This window comes from Xenopus laevis, chromosome 6L (genome assembly GCF_017654675.1).
Source record: "Xenopus laevis strain J_2021 chromosome 6L, Xenopus_laevis_v10.1, whole genome shotgun sequence".
NCBI lineage: Eukaryota > Metazoa > Chordata > Amphibia > Anura > Pipidae > Xenopus > Xenopus laevis.
Window position 1 is genome coordinate 119,290,478 of NC_054381.1, and position 20,453 is coordinate 119,310,930.

The 20,453-nt window shown below is 37.7% G+C and overlaps 1 protein-coding gene across 1 annotated transcript in view; it reads left to right on the forward strand.

Moving 5' to 3' along the window:
• The first annotated feature begins 412 nt into the window (after window positions 1-412).
• The window catches only part of LOC108718579 (meprin A subunit beta-like), a 44,637-nt gene continuing 24,596 nt past the window's right edge, over window positions 413-20,453 (forward strand). The window contains exons 1-7 of the mRNA XM_018266911.2: window positions 413-499; window positions 3,271-3,289; window positions 7,410-7,460; window positions 7,542-7,585; window positions 15,960-16,038; window positions 16,821-16,938; window positions 18,108-18,286. Coding sequence (XP_018122400.1) covers window positions 443-499; window positions 3,271-3,289; window positions 7,410-7,460; window positions 7,542-7,585; window positions 15,960-16,038; window positions 16,821-16,938; window positions 18,108-18,286 — 547 coding nt within the window. The 5' untranslated portion in view covers window positions 413-442. The remainder of the gene's footprint in view (window positions 500-3,270; window positions 3,290-7,409; window positions 7,461-7,541; window positions 7,586-15,959; window positions 16,039-16,820; window positions 16,939-18,107; window positions 18,287-20,453) is intronic.

Genomic DNA, 20,453 nt, shown 5'->3' on the forward strand with positions numbered 1-20,453 from the left:
TTTTTAATTATTGATATATAACACAATCTATTGAAATACCATTAATTGTACGTTGGTGCTAAATTGATTGAGAACCAAGCATATGTTCATAATAGCACTAAGCACTTATATAATTAGATCTCAATTAATTTTAGTAAGGTAGTGTGGGGTTTTACTGCTTTTTCTTGTTTTTAGTATCCCTATTCTGGTTTATATACTTCTACACAGCCTGAAATTGAGTAATACAAGTGAGTGAACATTAGTTACAAGTGAACTATATTTTTGTTTGTGGGTATAGAAATACCAGGAAACAAATAAAATTGGTTGCTATGGATTTATATAAATAAATAAAAGGGCTTGGGAGTCATAAAAAGTTATTTTATTAACATGTAAACAGAAACCTACTGATATAACTTAGAATTTCATAGTATACAACACATTTAGCACCAGTAGCTGACCCAGCATGAAGCCAATGGTTTTAGCTCTGATTCTTCTTCGTCTGCACATTGTCATAGGAATTGTAAGTATATTTTAAAATATTTTGTAAGCAATAGGTTAACTAAGAGTAAACCAGGACTTCAAGGGAATATTTATTTGAAAATATTCTGTGACCGGCACTGTCAAAAACCAATGAACCAAAGCTTTTTGTGCTGATAAATTCAAATATTCCTGTTTGTTTTAGCTTAGTTAGCAATGTCTAAAATAATGTAAAGTGGAAACCTCCAGTAATAATTAAGATTAGTCTTTTGCTGCGCATATCATTCACTTTTTGTACAACACCAGAACATGTTTTCTAGGTATTTTATATTACCATTCTTTCATAAAATAAGCACAATCAAATTGGCCCTGAAAACATGACATACAGTATCTTAATTGTGCATAGGGTCACAGTTACACCTGTGTGTTTGTGATGTAGCACAAACACTGCACTTCCTTGGGGTGCAGGGTACTGGTGCACATCCATTTGCCTACGTAGGGTGAGAAAAGAGCTGCAGGAACCCATGCTAAAAGAGTCATTTTTAAAAATTTGTATGGCATTTAGTTGTTCTTTAATGAAGTACAGGTATGGGATCCGTTATCTGGAAATGCGTTCTCCAGAAAGCTCCGAATTACGGAAAGGCCATCTCCCATAAACTCCATTTTATCCAAATTATTCAAATTTTTAAAAATGATTTCCCTTTTCTTTGTAATAATAAAACAGTACCTTGAACTTGATCCCAACTAAGACATAATGAAGCCTTATTGGAAGCAAAACCAGCCTATTGGGTTTATTTAATTTTTACATGATTTTCTAGTAGACTTAAGGTATGAAGATCCAAACTATGGAAAGATCTGTTATCTGGAAAACCCCAGGTCCCGAGCATTTTGGATAACAGGTCCCATACCTGTACATTAATTAGAGGGAAAGTTTGGCTATGAAGTTATTTCTGACTACCATTTTGTGTAGGAGAAGGTCCTGGTTTAGATATACTGATGGCATGTTAAAATTGTAATCACTCAATCACACAACACAATTTGTCAAAGATACACTTAGGGGCAGATTTATCAAGGGTCGAATTTTCGAATTTGAAAAACCTCGAAATACGAATTCAAAAAGACCAACCGAAATTAGATCGAAGGTTTTTTTTGGCCGAATAGGTCCGTATTCAATTGAATTTGAATCGTATGAATCAAAGTAACATTCGATCGAATTGGAATCAAAGTTTTTCCCAAAAAAAACTGATTTCTCAAAGTCCACCAATTGACTCCAAATGGTCGAATTCGAATTTCTAAAGAGACAGTACATGATAAAATTCGATATTAATTTTTCTCAAATTGGAATTGAATTTGGACTATTCCCTAGTTGAAGTACACAAAAAATAGCTTGAAATTCAAATTGTTTAAATTCGAATTTTCACTTCCATTCATCAAAAACATATCTACAATCATCTCATCACTTCCATTGTTTCTCTAAAAGCAGGGTAGAAGTACTATGCGATACCTCGTTTTTTTCATGGTGTTATTCTAACAAGTTTTGAGTGCCTAAAATATATAAATGTTACTAATCTCTGTACTTCCTGAAAGAATATCACATGCCATATATTAATATTAAATGTAATAATAATAATAACATCTTAATTAACATAATATATATGAAAAAATATTTTATTAATATCCATATCTTTGGGCAAAATATTCTGATTTTATATTTTTCACCTTTGTGAATGATTGCATGAGGGCATGTAAAGGCAAAAAAATAAAATCCCATTTTTACTTTCTTTAATAAAAAAGAAACCTATCTTCAATATACTTTAATTAAAAAATGTGTAACCTGACTGTATGCAGTGAAATTCTCACTTCATTTACTGCTATGGATAGGAATTGTCAGATGGTCACTAACTGCTGAGCAGGGAAACTTATGAACAGCAGGGGGAGCCCTCGCCTTACTTCCCAGTTATGCAGAACTCAATCAGCTTTGTTTACGACGATCCTTAAGCAGCCCAGACCATACTGAGCATGTGCACAGTCTTAGTCTTGCAAAGATGTTTAACAAAATTACAAGATGGTGACCCCATGTAGCCAACTTTGAAACAATAAATTATTTGTTTGATTAGGCTTGTGGTACAGTAAGTTCATGTTTATATTTAGTATACAAAATACAGCATTTCTAGCCTTATTCTATTTTAGACTTTACATGCCCTTTAAGTCCAGACTGCTGATTTTGCTGTCAAACCATCAAGGTACTATGCAAACATGTTGTGGATCTAGGCATCAGTGTCATCATTCTGTGCAAGTACCAAGGCAATTCATTCTTTAAGTATGACAGAGAAAAGGAGTAACAGAAAAAAAGAACAGAAGCTGGGGGGAAGAACAGATTTGTGAAAAGAAGAGATAGAATGGGAAACTACAGAAAAAAAGTATAGGAATGAAGTAATGCATTAAAAATACTGAAAAGGGGTGTTTGAAAAGGTGGAAATCCATTCTTTTAAAACTAATAACTTGTAACAGGGCAGCCTGTAACTAGTAGACTTCCTCGACAGGGAAGATGGTTTTGTAGGCAAATTATCATTTTATGGTATAAATGCTCCTTTATGGGAGAAAGTTTGTATAATTGTACAACTTAGAAAAAGCAATTTAAGCACAGAAGCTTTGAAACAGATAAAATGGTTATCACAGTTATGTGTTTACAGGTTATATCAGTTTATATTACAGACTGAATGAGAATAACCAAGTATTTTGACAATATTGTGTTTGTACTTAGGTTATGTCAGCACAATGTATTCTTACATTTCTTTTTCTTTTTTTTCTCAGCCTCTTCCAGATAATGCAGGTATGTTGATATATTTTTATATACTTTTTCTGACTGAACTCTACTGCTACAGCCCCAGTTTTAACAAAGTTACTACTGAAGTTCATCTTAGTTAAGTTTGATGGAAAAAAAAACCCCACATTCCTTATAGTCCACATAATAATGTATTTTATAATTAATATATTAATAAAATATATTTACCAATATCTATAATAACAACTGTAAATCTTAAAATCATAATAGCCTTGGATATTATGCTTGTACAAGAACATCACCAGCAGGGAATCCCATAACTTCACTGGCCCCACCATGAATAACCACCTATCCTATTTTAGGCCCCCTGCTGTTTATGTCCTCTAATGTAGTTGTAAATAGTAATTAGGCCCCAACCAAGTTTACACTCATAGCTTAAATCCTCCATCCCCTTTACTGGTTTAGATGCATGTCTCTGCACTCTCTCTAGCTCATTAATATTCTCCTTAAAGGAGAAGGAAACCCTTTTGCAAAAAAACCCATACCCCCACCCCATATTACCCCTCGGCACAGATTCTTCCAGCGGAGTTCCACGCATCCATCTTCCACGTCCTCGGTAAGCTGACTGGGAGATCCGTATTTCTGCACATGCTGAGTTGGACTAGTTTGCAACAACTGCGCATGTGTGCAATTACTCGGAAATTGCCAATCTCCCAGTCAGTTTACAGAGGAAGCGGAAGATGGATGCAGGGAACTCTGCGCCGAAGGGTTTCCTTCTCCTTTAAAGGGTTATGCATCAGTTAACAGTACTGCTCCAGCAGAATTATGCAGTAAAATCGATTTAAATTTGAAATCTGGTGTGTGATAGAGGAGGGGCAGACAATATTTCATTGACAGCTGAGATTTCTAAATGAGTTTAGAACAGCTAGGAACACTTTAATAGAAAAAAGAATTTGGATTTTATGTTTAATATGAAAATGACTTATTGTACAGATTTTTATGTCTGGGTGACAGGTCCACTTTAACAAGTAACCTTCTGTATATTGATCCTTTAGCAAAGTCTAAGTAAATCACATCCACTGCCATCCCAAAATCTAGGTTCCTGCTCACCTCTTTATAGTGTAAGGTTTACAGCGGGGAGCCGCTGTAACTGCAGTTAGACACTCCATGGGGAGTGGGTATGGCGGAAGCCCAGGGGTGTACCCATAGATGATAGGAGGCGAAGACATGAATAGGTTGAATGTTTAATTGAAACCAGAACATAAACAAAGGCAGGAAAACAATGGGGAACACAGGAGCTTGAGGTACTCACTCAAAGTGCAAGGTATTCAGGAACAAGGAATTCAGGTAACAAGGTTTTCAAGGTTCAAGGTTTTCAGGTAACAAGGTTTTCAGGTAACAAGGTTTTCAGGTAACAAGGTTCAGGTCGGCAGGTCAGGAACAAACAAATATATTCAATGACTCAGCCCTGAGCAAAGCTCGGGCGGGGTTTATAAAGGGAAGGTGATTAGGAATGGGAGACACATGAGGGTAAACAAGGTGGGGGTAAACAAGGTGGGTGGAAAACAGGGAGGAGACAAACTGGGAACAGACAGATATACATGAGCATCAGGACAAGAGTTCATAATCAGCCCCAAGAGCCTCCAGTGGCTCACCCGGTAAGTGCAGAGTCCAGGAAACCAGGGATCGAGTCCTGGCTGATCCTGACATATAGAAGGCAATGAAATTAGTTTTGCTGTTGTTAAACTACAATAAGCTACAGTAAGTACTATTCAGGCAGCACACACAATTAGATTAACTAAAGTTAGCTCAGTGACCACATGAAAAGGAAACATGTCACACTTACTGTGATTTACCTGTCCTAGGTGTACTCCGTTTCATAATTATCTGGATTATTACTGCCAAAATACTCCATCAGAACAAACCTCCCAAAAGCTTTATAACCCAAACCCATCCATTTGTGGCATCTTTGTAACAAATTTTAAGACAAACATAGAAAAGATAGGAATGCACAAATTTGGAGTATGCCAAAGAAAGTAGAATCACTGTAAATATTATATAATTAAAATGTTTTACTCCATATCATAAATGACTGGGTTGTAGCAATCTTAGTCCCCAATTGAGTAATAATTATTCTGCAGTATAAATCCACATGCATAGCCTACTAATGTACAAGATACATTTCAAAAGGATTATATCAAACACAAGAAACAAAAAACAGACATCAATGGACAAAGAAAAATCCTGCTAGGACCCAGAACCTGTGCAATTATTTGTCTTATTATAAGTCCTAGCAGGATTTTTCTTTGTCCATCTTTACTTTAACATCTAGGGGTTTATTTACTAAGCTCCGAATACCCAAAATTCCCCGTAATCCGAAAAATTCTTGATTTTTTGAGTTATAATAGGCTTTTAAACAAATCACAAATTTTTCGGAATTTATTAAACTCCAAGGGCTAAAAAGCCTGAATATAAAAACACGGCTGGAAAATTTTCTGCAGACACCCATGATTAGACACACTAAGGGGGTTATTTATCAAGGTCCGAATTTATCTCAATATCGGCTGCTACAAACTCCGATCTAAGCCTCTCTGGTTTTTAACAATTATTTATTATAACATTTTCCAGAAAATTACCTTTGCGGGAAAAGCTCAGATTTTCCGAAATTTTTCTGAGTTTTCACCTGAAAGCTCCAAAAACATTGTGAAATTGCCTGAAACCCCTGACACAACCAAAAATCAATGTGACTGTTCCTATTGACTTTTATGCAAAGGTCTTTATTTTTTAAAATAAAAGATTAAAATGCACTCACATGGCAATGGTTATTTAAAAAGCATATCTATGCATCGTCCTCCTGGAAGCTCCACCTGTGTAGAACGTCCGCACAAAAAGTCCCAAGGGTCAGAGTATCTTGGGAAGGTATTAGGTCGGCTTGCAGCGTCCTTTCCTCGTGTGTGATGCGGGGTGCCCATGCAGGTATGATAATCAACCAATGTGTTGGTGTCGCTTGTAGGTCTCAAGCCTGCAAATCAGGTCTTTGTGAAAGTGCGCACTTCCCTTTTGTTTTGTCTCCTGTGCCTTTGGCGCTGGCTTTCATTTTAATCCATGTATGTATGGCATACTTTGTATGTTTTTGTCACTTTTCCTCCTTGCCACCCTTATTATTTCAACATATTCTCTTCATTCTTGTGTTCTATTGTGTTCTTGTTGCCATCCCTCAGTGGTTCTTCTCTGTCCCCCTCCTCTATACATTTCCTTTTCTGCTGTCCACTACTTTTCCATTTTTGTTCTTGTGTGCCACTATTTATCTACCCCATTTTCTTTTCTATATTTGCCTTTTTTAATATAACCCCCCTTTCCATTTTCCAGCTGTTGTTTTATTTTCTCTCCATCTCCTCCATGTTAGTGATTATGTTGTTCTTCCACTCCTTGTTCTCTCTTCTTGTATTTTCACTTTTTCCTCTCTCATATGTGGCTCTCTGGTATAGATGTTATGTGATTTCACTGTTAGATGCTTTGCCTTTCTTTCCCACAAATTTCCCACATGAAATTGGCATGTTTTGTATGTTGTACATTTTTTTAATGATATTGCCTCTAAGAAAAGTTTCTTACAATAGATTATATTTTAGGTGATTTAAGAGTTAAGAATAGCTCTCATCTCAGTGAGGCAAGCATTTGGAAATTCTAAAACATTCTGGAGAATGTGTATATATAACCTATAGAGTAGTACTGTACTGCCAATCCTTTTATCCACTATGTAAAAAATGAGTGCTGAAATGATTTTTGCCACACTTGGAGCACACTCTTGATTGCAGGTGATTGTAAGACTTTTTATATCAAAACCTCTTGAGCCTCCTGAGCACAAGGTTACTGATTTGGGAAAACATTGGTGTATCAGACATTTAGCTGTAATTCCAATAATAACTTCAGATATGTTTTCACCCCAAATTTCACCCAAATTGACCTTCAAGCTATTCTTTCGGGTTAACCTAGTCCAGCAAACAGGCATTCTTCCAAAATGTCCCTAGCTGGTCTTCAGTCTGAGCCCCACTAATACTGTTCCAAGTATCCCCAGGGGCCCAGCCACACAGTTTTGGAACCACTGCCTTATGGTATAAGAAAGTCAAATGTAACAGCAATTTTAAGATGTAAAATGTTTTTGTTACAGAAAGATATGTGTATGGAATGAAAAACATGGATACTTTTGACATCAATGAAGGTATGATCATTTCTATTACAAAATTTTAATTTCGTAACAGCTTTAGCAAAATTAAATTCTTTCCTTTTGTATTCATTATAGATGCAGGCTTGAATCTGTTTGAGGGAGACATCATGTTGGCTGATGTAAGTTCAAATTACCCAAGTAAATCTTGCAAAGCAGTAGGACTAGAACAACAACCAGATATATTATGTAAATAGATGTAATACTTGTACTTTCCATAACTGTTAATACTGAAATGTTATCATAAAATAGGGCATAGTGTACTTTCATAATCAGCACAAAGTTTGGCAGTGCATATTTCATTTTGTACCTAATAATACTATTCACATATGTATCATAACCACCTCTTCTATAAATAAATGCCTAGAAACAAATGTGCTCCTTGTGTCTTGAGGCACAATTTAGGCTGGAACTAGGCGTAGGCAGAAGAGAAACCTGCTAGGGTGCAATGTTGGAGGCGCTCAGACCTTATGGCAGGTGCCCCTTCTTCCACTAAATCCGGCCCTGATCGAGAAGCTGCGGTGGAACAAATGAGGAGGCATGCCTGCATAGGTGTGAACAGGGGAGAGTTGCTGAATGAGTTGGGGGAATGTGGTTGCTGAGCAGAGGGTTGTGGTGGTCGACACCAGGGGCTTTGCCTTGAGTGGGAATGTCCATTGGTCTGGCTCTGGCACAATTATTTGTGCTCCTAGAAAAGAGTAGCTTGAGCCTCTCCCTGTATGTAGACAGTACAGTCTGCATTTCATAGAGCTGTATTCAGGACAGGCAGGAGATGGCCACCTCATGGTTATCCTCTGGTATTTCAGAACACCCAAGCTGGAAAGTACAGGAGGAAGTAAATTAAATACGTATTATATATGAGTATGTGTATTTGTCAAAGGTGGGAATGTGTCAGTATAACATTAAGGGGCAGATTTATTAAGGGTCAAATTGAAAATTTGAATTTTCAAATGTTTTTTATGGTCAAAACTCTCAAATTCAAATTGTGAGTTATCCAAACTTGAATTAGAATTTTGGATTTATCAAACTCTGGCCCTTTAACAATTAGAATTTGACTATTGACCACATAAAACCTGCCGAGTTCATGTATAAGTCAACGGGAGAGGTCCAGAGACCAATTTGGACATATTACTAGCCTTCCTGACATTCAAATCGAGTTTAGTTGAATTTGTTTCTAATTTGTTTTCGAGTTTTCGAGTTGGTAAAATTAGTGTGAATTTTAGATATTCGATTTTTTTTCTTAAATAACCCCCCCAATCAAATTTAAAGTATATTCAAATTTATTACAGTTTAAAAAGGCTCGCATGAATTCAAATTTCAACCTTTGATAATCGTGCCTCTAAGTGGTTGCAACATTTTCTGATTCAAACGAACAAACCGAAAAGTAACATAAAACTTCATGTTAATTTATTTTAATTTAATTTAACACAATGCAATGTGCTACTTACATTTGAGCAAATTAGCTCCGCTTTTAGTAAATTATTATTTTAGGAATAAATAGATAATAAAGATCAGTCTATATTGAAAGTACAGAATCCCATAACTAGAAAAGCATTATCAAGAAAGCCCTTAATTAACAGAAGGCCATCTTCCAACTTAAGTAAATAATTCTAATTTTTAACCCTTTAAGTGCCAGCAGAATTTCACATTTTGGTTACGCGAAATGCCAGCCGTTTTTGAAATATTTGTGCTCTCTCACTTTAGTGGCATTTTCTGAGGGGAAACCTATAGTTTACCTAGGAAAACTATACATTGTTTTTTTCGGGAGAAACTGAGCTTTCTAAATCTGCCTGAGTTGTCATGTATTTCCACCTCTGCAAAAAAATTTATAGCTCTAAATACAAAAAAAAAATGAAAAAATCCTATTTTTCACAATATATGCATTTATACCAGAAAAATATTTAATTTTACGCATGAAAATCCAACTGATTTGGAAAGCCTCGTGTTTCACGAACGTGCCAATACCAGATATGTATAGTTTTAGCCAGATTTAGGACATCTGTACAGCAAAAACTCCCGGCAGTATATTACCGAATTTTGAAAGCAGAAGGCAGAAAACTGCATACTTTAGATTCCAAGGCCACAAAATCCTGAAACTGTAGGTTTACCCCAGAAAACCATATATTTTTAGAAAGTACACATTCTGCGGATTCCAAAATGGGTAACTATGTCTCTCTACTCCTAACTACCAAACATCAAAGCTTGTCTGAATGTAGCGGTTTTTATAAAAATGTATCAAAATTTTGAAAAATCACTTCAAAGTTTTTATTTTGCTGCTCCGCATATCACACACTATATTAGATACCAAGAAAAAGCACCCTAAATATGATTGCCAGGGGTCCTCCAAACAGTTTGGTGCCCATTGTTCATAGGTTTACCAAAGTATATGGCATTTAGAGGCCCCAAAATGAAGTTAGCACATACAAATAGTCCTGTGGGTAACTTCAGCTAATGAAAAATTAACACATTGACTGCATTTTTTGTGGGGTAAAAACACAGAAAAATAGGTTTACCCCCCAAAACCATATATTTTTGGAAAGGACACATTCTACCGAATCTAAAATGGGTACCCATGCCTTTCTGCTCCAAACTACTAAGTCGCAAGGCTTTCCCAAAATTGTCGGTTTTGGTGAAATATCTGAAAATTGCCTCAAACCTTCAACTTCCCAGCACCATATCACCCATGTATCATTAGGTACCAAGAAAAAGCACCCTAAATATGATTGCCAGGGGTCCTCCAAACAGTTTGGTGCCCATTGTTCATAGGTTTACAAAAGTATCTGGCATTTAGAGGCCCCAAAATGAAGTTAGCACATACAAATAGTCCTGTGGGTAACTTCAGCTAATGAAAAATCAACACATTGACTGCATTTTTTATGGGGTAAAAACACAGAAAAATAGGTTTACCCCCCAAAACCATATATTTTTGGAAAGGACACATTCTACCGAATCTAAAATGGGTACCCATGCCTTTCTGCTCCAAACTACTGAGTCGCAAGGCTTTCCCAAAATTGTCGGTTTTGGTGAAATATCTGAAAATTGCCTCAAACCTTCAACTTCCCAGCACCATATCACCCATGTATCATTAGGTACCAAGAAAAAGCACCCTAAATATGATTGCCAGGGGTCCTCCAAACAGTTTGGTGCCCATTGTTCATAGGTTTACCAAAGTATCTGGCATTTAGAGACCCCAAAATGAAGCTAGCGCATACAAATAGTCCTGTGGGTAACTTCAGCTAATGAAAAATCAACACATTGACTGCATTTTTTGTGGGGTAAAAACACAGAAATATAGCTTTACCCCCAAAACCATATATTTTTGGAAAGGACACATTCTACCGAATCTAAAATGGGTACCCATGCCTTTCTGCTCCATACTACTAAGTCGCAAGGCTTTCCCAAAATTGTCTGTTTTGGCGAAATATCTGAAAATTTCCTCAAAGCTTCAACTTCCCAGCACCATATCACCCATGTATCATTAGGTGCCAAGAAAAAGCCCCCTAAATATGATTGCCAGGGTTCCTCCAAACAGTTTGGTGCCCATTGTTCATAGTTTTACCAAAGTATCTGGCATTTAGAGGCCCCAAAATGAAGTTAGCTCATACAAATAGTCCTGTGGGTAACTTCAGCTATTGAAAAATCAACACATTGACTGCATTTTTTGTGGGGTAAAAACACAGAAATATTGGTTTACCCCCCAAAACCATATATTTTTGGAAAGGACACATTCTACCGAATCTAAAATGGGTACCCATGCCTTTCTGCTCCAAACTACTAAGTCGCAAGGCTTTCCCAAAATTGTCGGTTTTGGTGAAATATCTGAAAATTGCCTCAAACCTTCAACTTCCCAGCACCATATCACCCATGTATCATTAGGTACCAAGAAAAAGCACCCTAAATATGATTGCCAGGGGTCCTCCAAACAGTTTGGTGCCCATTGTTCATAGGTTTACAAAAGTATCTGGCATTTAGAGGCCCCAAAATGAAGTTAGCACATACAAATAGTCCTGTGGGTAACTTCAGCTAATGAAAAATCAACACATTGACTGCATTTTTTATGGGGTAAAAACACAGAAAAATAGGTTTACCCCCCAAAACCATATATTTTTGGAAAGGACACATTCTACCGAATCTAAAATGGGTACCCATGCCTTTCTGCTCCAAACTACTGAGTCGCAAGGCTTTCCCAAAATTGTCGGTTTTGGTGAAATATCTGAAAATTGCCTCAAACCTTCAACTTCCCAGCACCATATCACCCATGTATCATTAGGTACCAAGAAAAAGCACCCTAAATATGATTGCCAGGGGTCCTCCAAACAGTTTGGTGCCCATTGTTCATAGGTTTACCAAAGTATCTGGCATTTAGAGACCCCAAAATGAAGCTAGCGCATACAAATAGTCCTGTGGGTAACTTCAGCTAATGAAAAATCAACACATTGACTGCATTTTTTGTGGGGTAAAAACACAGAAATATAGCTTTACCCCCAAAACCATATATTTTTGGAAAGGACACATTCTACCGAATCTAAAATGGGTACCCATGCCTTTCTGCTCCATACTACTAAGTCGCAAGGCTTTCCCAAAATTGTCTGTTTTGGCGAAATATCTGAAAATTTCCTCAAAGCTTCAACTTCCCAGCACCATATCACCCATGTATCATTAGGTGCCAAGAAAAAGCCCCCTAAATATGATTGCCAGGGTTCCTCCAAACAGTTTGGTGCCCATTGTTCATAGTTTTACCAAAGTATCTGGCATTTAGAGGCCCCAAAATGAAGTTAGCTCATACAAATAGTCCTGTGGGTAACTTCAGCTATTGAAAAATCAACACATTGACTGCATTTTTTGTGGGGTAAAAACACAGAAATATTGGTTTACCCCCCAAAACCATATATTTTTGGAAAGGACACATTCTACCAAATCTAAAATGGGTACCCATGCCTTTCTGCTCCAAACTAGTCGCAAGGCTTTCCCAAAAATGGCAGTTTTGGTGAAATACCTGAAAATTGCCTCAAAGCTTAAACTTTCCAGCATTGTATCGTCCATGTATCATTACCAGCATAAAGCATCCTAAATATGAATGCCGGGGGTCTACTTAACAGTTTGATACCCAATAAACATAGATTTACCAAACTATGTGGCATACAGAGACCCCCAAATCCACATAGGGGATATGAATTTTCACGTATGACACTCTGGCTACTACAACATAAGCACCCAATGAGAGCCCCTAACAATATGGAGACCCTAGAAAACCATATATTTTCCGAAAGTACACAGTCTGACAAATCTAAAGCATGTAAAGACATCTTTCTACTGCAAACTATCAAACCGCAAAGCAATGCTAAACATAACGCTTTTTATGAAATTTCTGAAAATAGTCACAAAGCAAGCATTTTACCCCATTATATACCCCACATTTTGTAACGTACCAGCAAAAGTCATCGTAAATATGAACGCCAGGGCTGTACTGAACAGTTTGATGCCTGATATGAAAAGATTTACCAAACTAGGTGGCATACAGAGACGCCCAAATGAAAATAGTACAAATGAATTTTCACATATGACACTCTGACTGCTACAATACAAGCACCTGGTATGTGCATTATGTACCATAAGACCCCCTAACAGTATGGAAACCCTAGAAAACTATATAGTTTCTGAAAGTACTGTACACATTCAGGCGAATCTAAAGCAAGTAATTACATCTTTCTACTGCAAACTACCAAACCGCAAAGCAATCCTAAACATAACGCTTTTTATGAAATTTCTGAAAATAGTCACAAAGCAAGCATTTTACCCCATTATATACCCCACATTTTGCAACGTACCAGCAAAAGTCATCCTAAATATGAACGCCAGGGGTGTACTGAACAGTTTGATGCCTGATATGAAAAGATTTACCAAACTAGGTGGCATACAGAGACGCCCAAATGAAAATAGTACATATGAATTTTCACGTATGACACACTGACTGCTACAATACAAGCACCTGGTATGTGCATTATGCACCATAAGACCCCCTAACAGTATGGAGACCCTAGAAATCCATATATTTTCCGAAAGTACACATTCAGACGGATCTAAAGCAAGTAATTACATCTTTCTACTGCAAACTACCAAACCGCAAAGCAATCCTAAACATAACGCTTTTTAAGAAATTTCTGCAAATAGTCACAAAGCAAGCATTTTACCCCATTATATACCCCACATTTTGCAACGTACCAGCAAAAGTCATCCTAAATATGAACGCCAGGGGTGTACTGAACAGTTTGATGCCTGATATGAAAAGATTTACCAAACTAGGTGGCATACAGAGACGCCCAAATGAAAATAGTACATATGAATTTTCACGTATGACACACTGACTGCTACAATACAAGCACCTGGTATGTGCATTATGCACCATAAGACCCCCTAACAGTATGAAGACCCTAGAAACCCATATATTTTCCGAAAGTACACATTCAGACGAATCTAAAGCAGGTAATTGCATCTTTCTACTGCAAACTACCAAACCGCAAAGCAATGCTAAACATAACAGTTTTTATGGAATTTCTGAAAATAGTCACAAAGCAAGCATTTTACCCCATTATATACCCCACATTTTGTAACGTACCAGCAAAAGTCATCCTAAATATGAACGCCAGGGGTGTACTGAACAGTTTGATGCCTGGTATGAAAAGATTTACCAAACTATTTTGCACACAGAGACCTCCAAATGGTTATATAGCAGACAAAATTTCATGGTCAAAATGAAGTAACAAAGAACAAAGCGAAATGGTATAAAATCACTAAAATCCAACAAAACCGCAAAAATCAATGCTTTTTTTTTCCGCCTACTGGAATCAGCAGTCAGAATCAATGGTTGAATATTTTAGCATGGCCAAATAAGTTTTACAGACAGAAACAGGGGAACAACACCATCGCACAGCTGAAAATGTAATAAAATGGCTAAACATGCAATAAAATGGCTAAAAATGCACAAAAATCACCAGAATTGCAGTATAATCACCAAAATAACATACAAAGGTATTGCGCAGTGCAATTAGCGAATACGCTATTCGCAATGGCAATAAAACAGTTTTTTCAGGCAAAAAAAACAGACGATGCGATAAAAACAAAAAACAAAGACACAACATAGTGTAAGTGTGTATGTGTGTGTACAACTGACCAATTGCATGTTGTGTGCGTGTGCAAGCGTGTGGGGGTGCTGTGAATGTGTGTGACCCCCCTGATCCCCCAAAAATGTATGTGATTGTGTGTAAGTGTGAATGTAAGTGTGTAATGGGAAAATAAGTGTGTGTTTGTGTGTGTTTGTGTGTGTTTGTGTGTGTGGATGGGCACTAACCTGGGTGTAATAGGGTCCAGATCGTCCAGGAGAGCTGCAGGCAGAGATGGCACCGTCCTCTTCTGATGATCCGGTAAAAGGGGCGGAGCTTAGCGGCCAGGAAGTGCAGGCAGCAGCATAGCACGTCCATTGCACGTGCTGCTGCTGCCTTTGGGGCCCCTGGGCTATAGAGCCTCAGGGGCCACTCATTCCCTGCCTAGGCTTGTTGCCTGGGGGCTGGGGAATGAGTCTGAACAGAGCGAGCAGCTTTACAAGCCGCTCCTCTGTTCACAGAGTGCAGGCAGCAGCAGTTCTTCACCTAGGCTCGTTGCCTAGGGGCTGGGGAACCGGAGGATAGCACTTAGAACGGAGCGAGTGACTTTACAAGTCGCTCCTCCGTTCTGAAAGTGCAGGCAGCAGCAGGGCACATATATTGCACGTGCCTGCTGCTGCCTTGGGGCCCCTGGGCGATCGCGCCTCAGGGGCCACTCGTTCCCAGCCCCTGCTCGTTGCCTGGGGGCTGGGGAACGAAAAGGAACGGAGCAAGCGGCTTGAAAAGCCGCTCCTCCGTTCCCTAACCCTGAAATGCTGCAGAACGTAGAATCTACGTTCTGTGGCATTTCAAGTGTCATTCCCACAGAACGTAGATTCTACGTGGGGTGGCACTTAAAGGGTTAAAAAGAAATATTGTTATTGTTATTAACATGTATTTATAAAATGCCAACATATTCTGCAGCATTGTACAATAAATGCGGGTATACATTAAACATACTAAAAGACCAATTCAAGAGGTAAAGAGCTTATAATTTCCTTTTTCTCTGTAATAACAAAACATCACTTTGTACTTGATGGTAGCTAAACTGCATGAATCCATATTGGTGGATTTATGTTTAATTGATTTTTAGGAGGCTTACGGTATGGAGATCTAAAATCCGGAATGAACCCATCTCAGTAAAACACAAGGTCCCAAGCATTCTGGTTAGTAAGAACACAACACATAACAGTATATCTAATAACAGACAGTATTCAATTTGATGTAAAAATTTAAAATGTAGACTCTATCAATTCTTCTGGGAATGTGTCATAAGATTTTCTCATGGAATTTAATCTGGCCCTATATATATGTTTATACTTTAATTTAATGGTACATACTTAATATCTTCACACAGACACACCAAAGAAACACAATCATTGGAGATGAATATAGGTGGCCAATACCTGTTCCGTATGTTTTAGAGGATGATTTAGGTAAGTCTGTAAATATGTAACATTCCTCTAATTATGTTATTATTGGCAAAAAAGTCTGAATTCTGCCAATCACATACACACATTGGCAGTCACCTTCACACTTTTGTTCTAGTTTGTCCAATAGCAATGTTCCAAGTACAAAAGTGAAGATGATGCCAAATTTATCAGAGACTTAAAAAGAGACATAAAATAGTGCTTACAGGGCCACATGAAATATTTTGAAATTAATGTTGGCTGCTGATGAAAGAGATGTGAATTAGTCCCTATGGTAAGCTTTCCTGAGGCATGGTTTAATGTAAATAAAGAACAATCAGTGTTGTATAAAAAGGATAATAATATGGCCCCTTTATAACACCATTATTATATTGAACAGTGTAATGTAGGTATTTCCTTACACAGAGATGTAGTCTGAGATATGGGGGTCAAGGTACACATTATTGGTTAAAAATTAACTGAAGTAGTAGTAAATAAATTACTTTTACAACAAGACTTATAAAACAATTACATTGGGACCCCCCCCCCCCCGCAGTGGCCACATGCAGGTGTCCTAGAGCTCTGTAGGCTGTATTAGCTTCACATCTTTGGTGGGGAAACTATTTTAGTGTAACAGGTGCCCTTTAAGTTATGGTTTCTTGGAAGCCATGTTCTGGCACTTATACTGTAAATTAACTAATTAACTATTGCGACTATCAAACCAATAGCTTTAGAAGACTTTTGTACACGGTATTAACATTGTCATTTTTATGATTTTTATTTGTGTATATAAACTTCTTTTGTTTTAGACATCAGTGTAAAAGCAGCAGTTCTAGATGGTTTTGAACGTTTTCGACTTAAAACTTGTATTGATTTTAAACCATGGGAAGGTGAACAGAATTATATCTCTGTCTTTAAAGGCGATGGGTAGGTAACTATAAATCCTATTGTCCATAATTAATGTCGGAACTATATTCCTTCAAAAAGACCTAGTCGTCCATTTACTAAAACGCAATAAAAATATGCTCACAAAATATAGAGAAATTTGTCGCAGAATATGTTTTCGCCAGTTTACTAACCTGTGGTAAATTTGCGGATTTTCTTGTGCAAGAATATGTTTTCGCCAATTATCACATTTGCTGAAAATAACGCTACGTACACATTAATGCCTGGTTTACTAAACAGCAAAATGTATGAAAGACAAAATTAACACCAAAATATTTGCAAAATGTTACCGTCATCTATATAATGGCGGTAAATCATTTTTTCACCAGAAAATTCTCAAGGGGACAGGAAATATTCCATAACACCTTGTTTTACCCATCATTCTGTTCCTGTTGCCATTCCTGACAGGAGAAGAGAAAAGTGACAGGATAATCAAAGATGTTTTGGATTATTCTTTTGTCTGCTGCTACAGCAGCTTTTTCAGATGAAAGACGATTTATTATGGCTAGGAGCGACCAAAGGCTTTGTCAGCCTAGATTAAACTAGATTTATATGATGCACACAGAATTATTGATAAAAATTGTTTATGAATTGTATTTATATGATGCAGGGGGTAAGTGTTGTGACTGGATGTATTGAAATGTGGATTTATATGATGCATACATGTTTGATTGGGTAAAATCTGTTTACTGTGTTGATGATAATATCTATAAAGTTTAGCAGTTTTGAAGATACATATCTGGCCATGAATCATGTCATAATAAAAGCCATAAAACAACACTATTTTATAGCATAAATATTCATAAACTTAATTTATCACCAGAAAATTCGCAACTAGCTAAAATTACCGCTAATGTTAGCTGGTTCATTAACGTGGTTCTGAGCACATCGCTGTTTAGTAAACGTAGGCGCTGCGAATATTCTGGCGGAAAAATATTCTCAGCTTTAACATGCAGAAACTGTCAAATTTACCGCACTTTAGTAAACTGACCCCCTAATATTTAAACAAAGTAGCTTAATCTTGGTTTATCCTGGTCATTCCTAAGCGGTCTTAAAAGTACTTAGCATCTGTGTCTCTTCATTTTGTTATTCTGTTCTGTCTTTTTTACATGATACCTTCACATAAACCAAAAACATTTTATTTTCTTCAGCTGCTATTCTTATGTTGGGAATTTACGAAGAGGAAAGCAACAACTCTCATTGGCAACCGGCTGTGATCACATAGCCATAATTCAACATGAGTTCCTTCATGCTCTGGGATTTTGGCACGAACAATCCCGATCTGACAGGGATGACTATGTCACTATTATGTGGGACAGGATTCTGCCAGGTATTGTTTCATGTCTCATGTTAAATCACATGAAACATTTTCTTTAAAAATATTTGTAATGTATTTATATATAGTTTTATTTATATGTAACTGTCCAACAATTTCATATAAAATTATTCTTGGAGAACATGGGTTGCATGGGTCAGACAGTTTACAATGAAAGTTGGCCTCTTAGAAACTTTAACAGTATTCAGTAATTTGTCAATTATTTAAAAGTATTGGATAATATAAGAGGTTTGTTGTACACACATTCAATTTCACTTTTAGCTCTTACAAGGCTCTGCCACATCTAGAAAATTGGATAACAAAACTTGTGTCTCTAGGAAACCAAGGGCTGTCCAACTGGTGGCCCGCGACCCCCCTTATGTGGCCCTCCATATCAAAGTCTGCCTGCTGTGTCTGTTTACCATATGTAAAAGATATTACATATGGAGAGATCACTACAGAGATTAACTGGCCCCTGCATTGTTTAATCAAATTCAGACTGTGATCCCCCTGTATTGTTCACACCTGTGACACCTCTATTGTTTATATCCTAAAGACCTGTACTGTTCACACCTGAGACCCAGACTGAAACTGCCCACATTGTTCAGATGTTCACACCTTATTCAAAATGCTAATGGGGCACCAGCACTGTGTCTCTGTATGTAGTAAATATTAGACTGGTCCTGATTTTCCTGTCTCCTGCTCTGTTCTGTCTTCCCTATGCTCCCTGTGTGTGTCATACTTTGCCTGCTCTTTGCACCCTGTGTTTGCCATACTCTGCCTGACCTATGATCCCAATGGAACATAAGCCTGGTATATTTCTGGGGGTTTGTTAACATTTGAAAATTGTTGTTAGGGGCCCCTAAGGTATTTAATCATATGCTGGGGTACTGTATTATACACAGGGGAGGAGGAGGCATATGGATTTAAAGGTATGTCTTAATATGATTTAACTTTTTTTTACATATAAGTGGCATCCCAAGAGCTTCAATCAGCGCCCCCTGTCCTGCATTACTATTTACCTCCTTACCATGATGGTTTTTAAATAAAGAAAGCAAGAAAATGTACAACACTTTCATTTATATTACTGCCCCCTGTACCAGTAAGCCCAGCAGCCATCCACAATACAGCCCCCCCAGTACCTGTGCCAGCAGCCACCCATCATACTGCCCCCCCATACCTGTGCAGTAGCCATCCATTATACTGCCCCCCATACCTGTACCAGCAAGCTCAGCAGCCATCCATCATACAGCCCTCCAGCAGCCATCATATTGCCCTCAATCTTTACCTGTGCCAACAGCAGCCAAAAATAAATCTGATCCACCGGACTGTGTGACCATGATTGCTGAAACAAATGATTAAATAAACACTTGAAAAAAAAAGGAAAAAAAAAACATTAAAAGTGTGCCCCTCAATGATGGCATCCTAGACAGCTGCCTACTCTGCCTACCCCTAGTTCCAGCCCTGATCCCTGCAGTCAGCACCAACCATCTGTTTTTTTGGTGTGCTATTAATATGGACATGGTCTTGCGGTAACATGGGTGTGGTTTAAAGTGGGTGTGGTCTAAAAACAGGTTGTGGCTAACACTGGCTTCCATTATCGCCCTCCACCATGTAGATTAGAAAAATTCTGGCCCTCTGTACCATATAAATTGGACAGCACTGTATTATACTATCAATCATTCATTAGTAGAGGTTTAGGGCAATGGCATATGTGGTACTTTACCCACCTCTGTGGTAGTCACTTCCTATAGAATTGCACAGGAAATGCTCTGCTCAGACATTATCTGCCTCAGTAGTGACTGTAGACAGCTCTATATCAGTAAAAACACCACATACACAAGATTTTGTTTTTAACACAATCTGATAAATGTGTCTACTTATCATTACACTGTTGGAGTGCAGTGGAAGAACTATGGACTGAACGCCTGGGCCTGCACCCCTTTGGAGCCTGCTGGCGCAAATCCAGCACAAAAATCGTGTCTGGAGTGGGGGACCCAGGTGCACAGCCTGCACCCTGGACTAGGAATTACTAAATCTGTTATTGTTGGGGTGCAAATGATTGTGAAATTTATGATATGTTACGATGTTCTGACAAAATGGTCCCAATAGTCGATAGGATAGGTCTAAAATTTTCTAATTGGACAAACATGAAAACATAATAAATAATAATGCCAGGAGT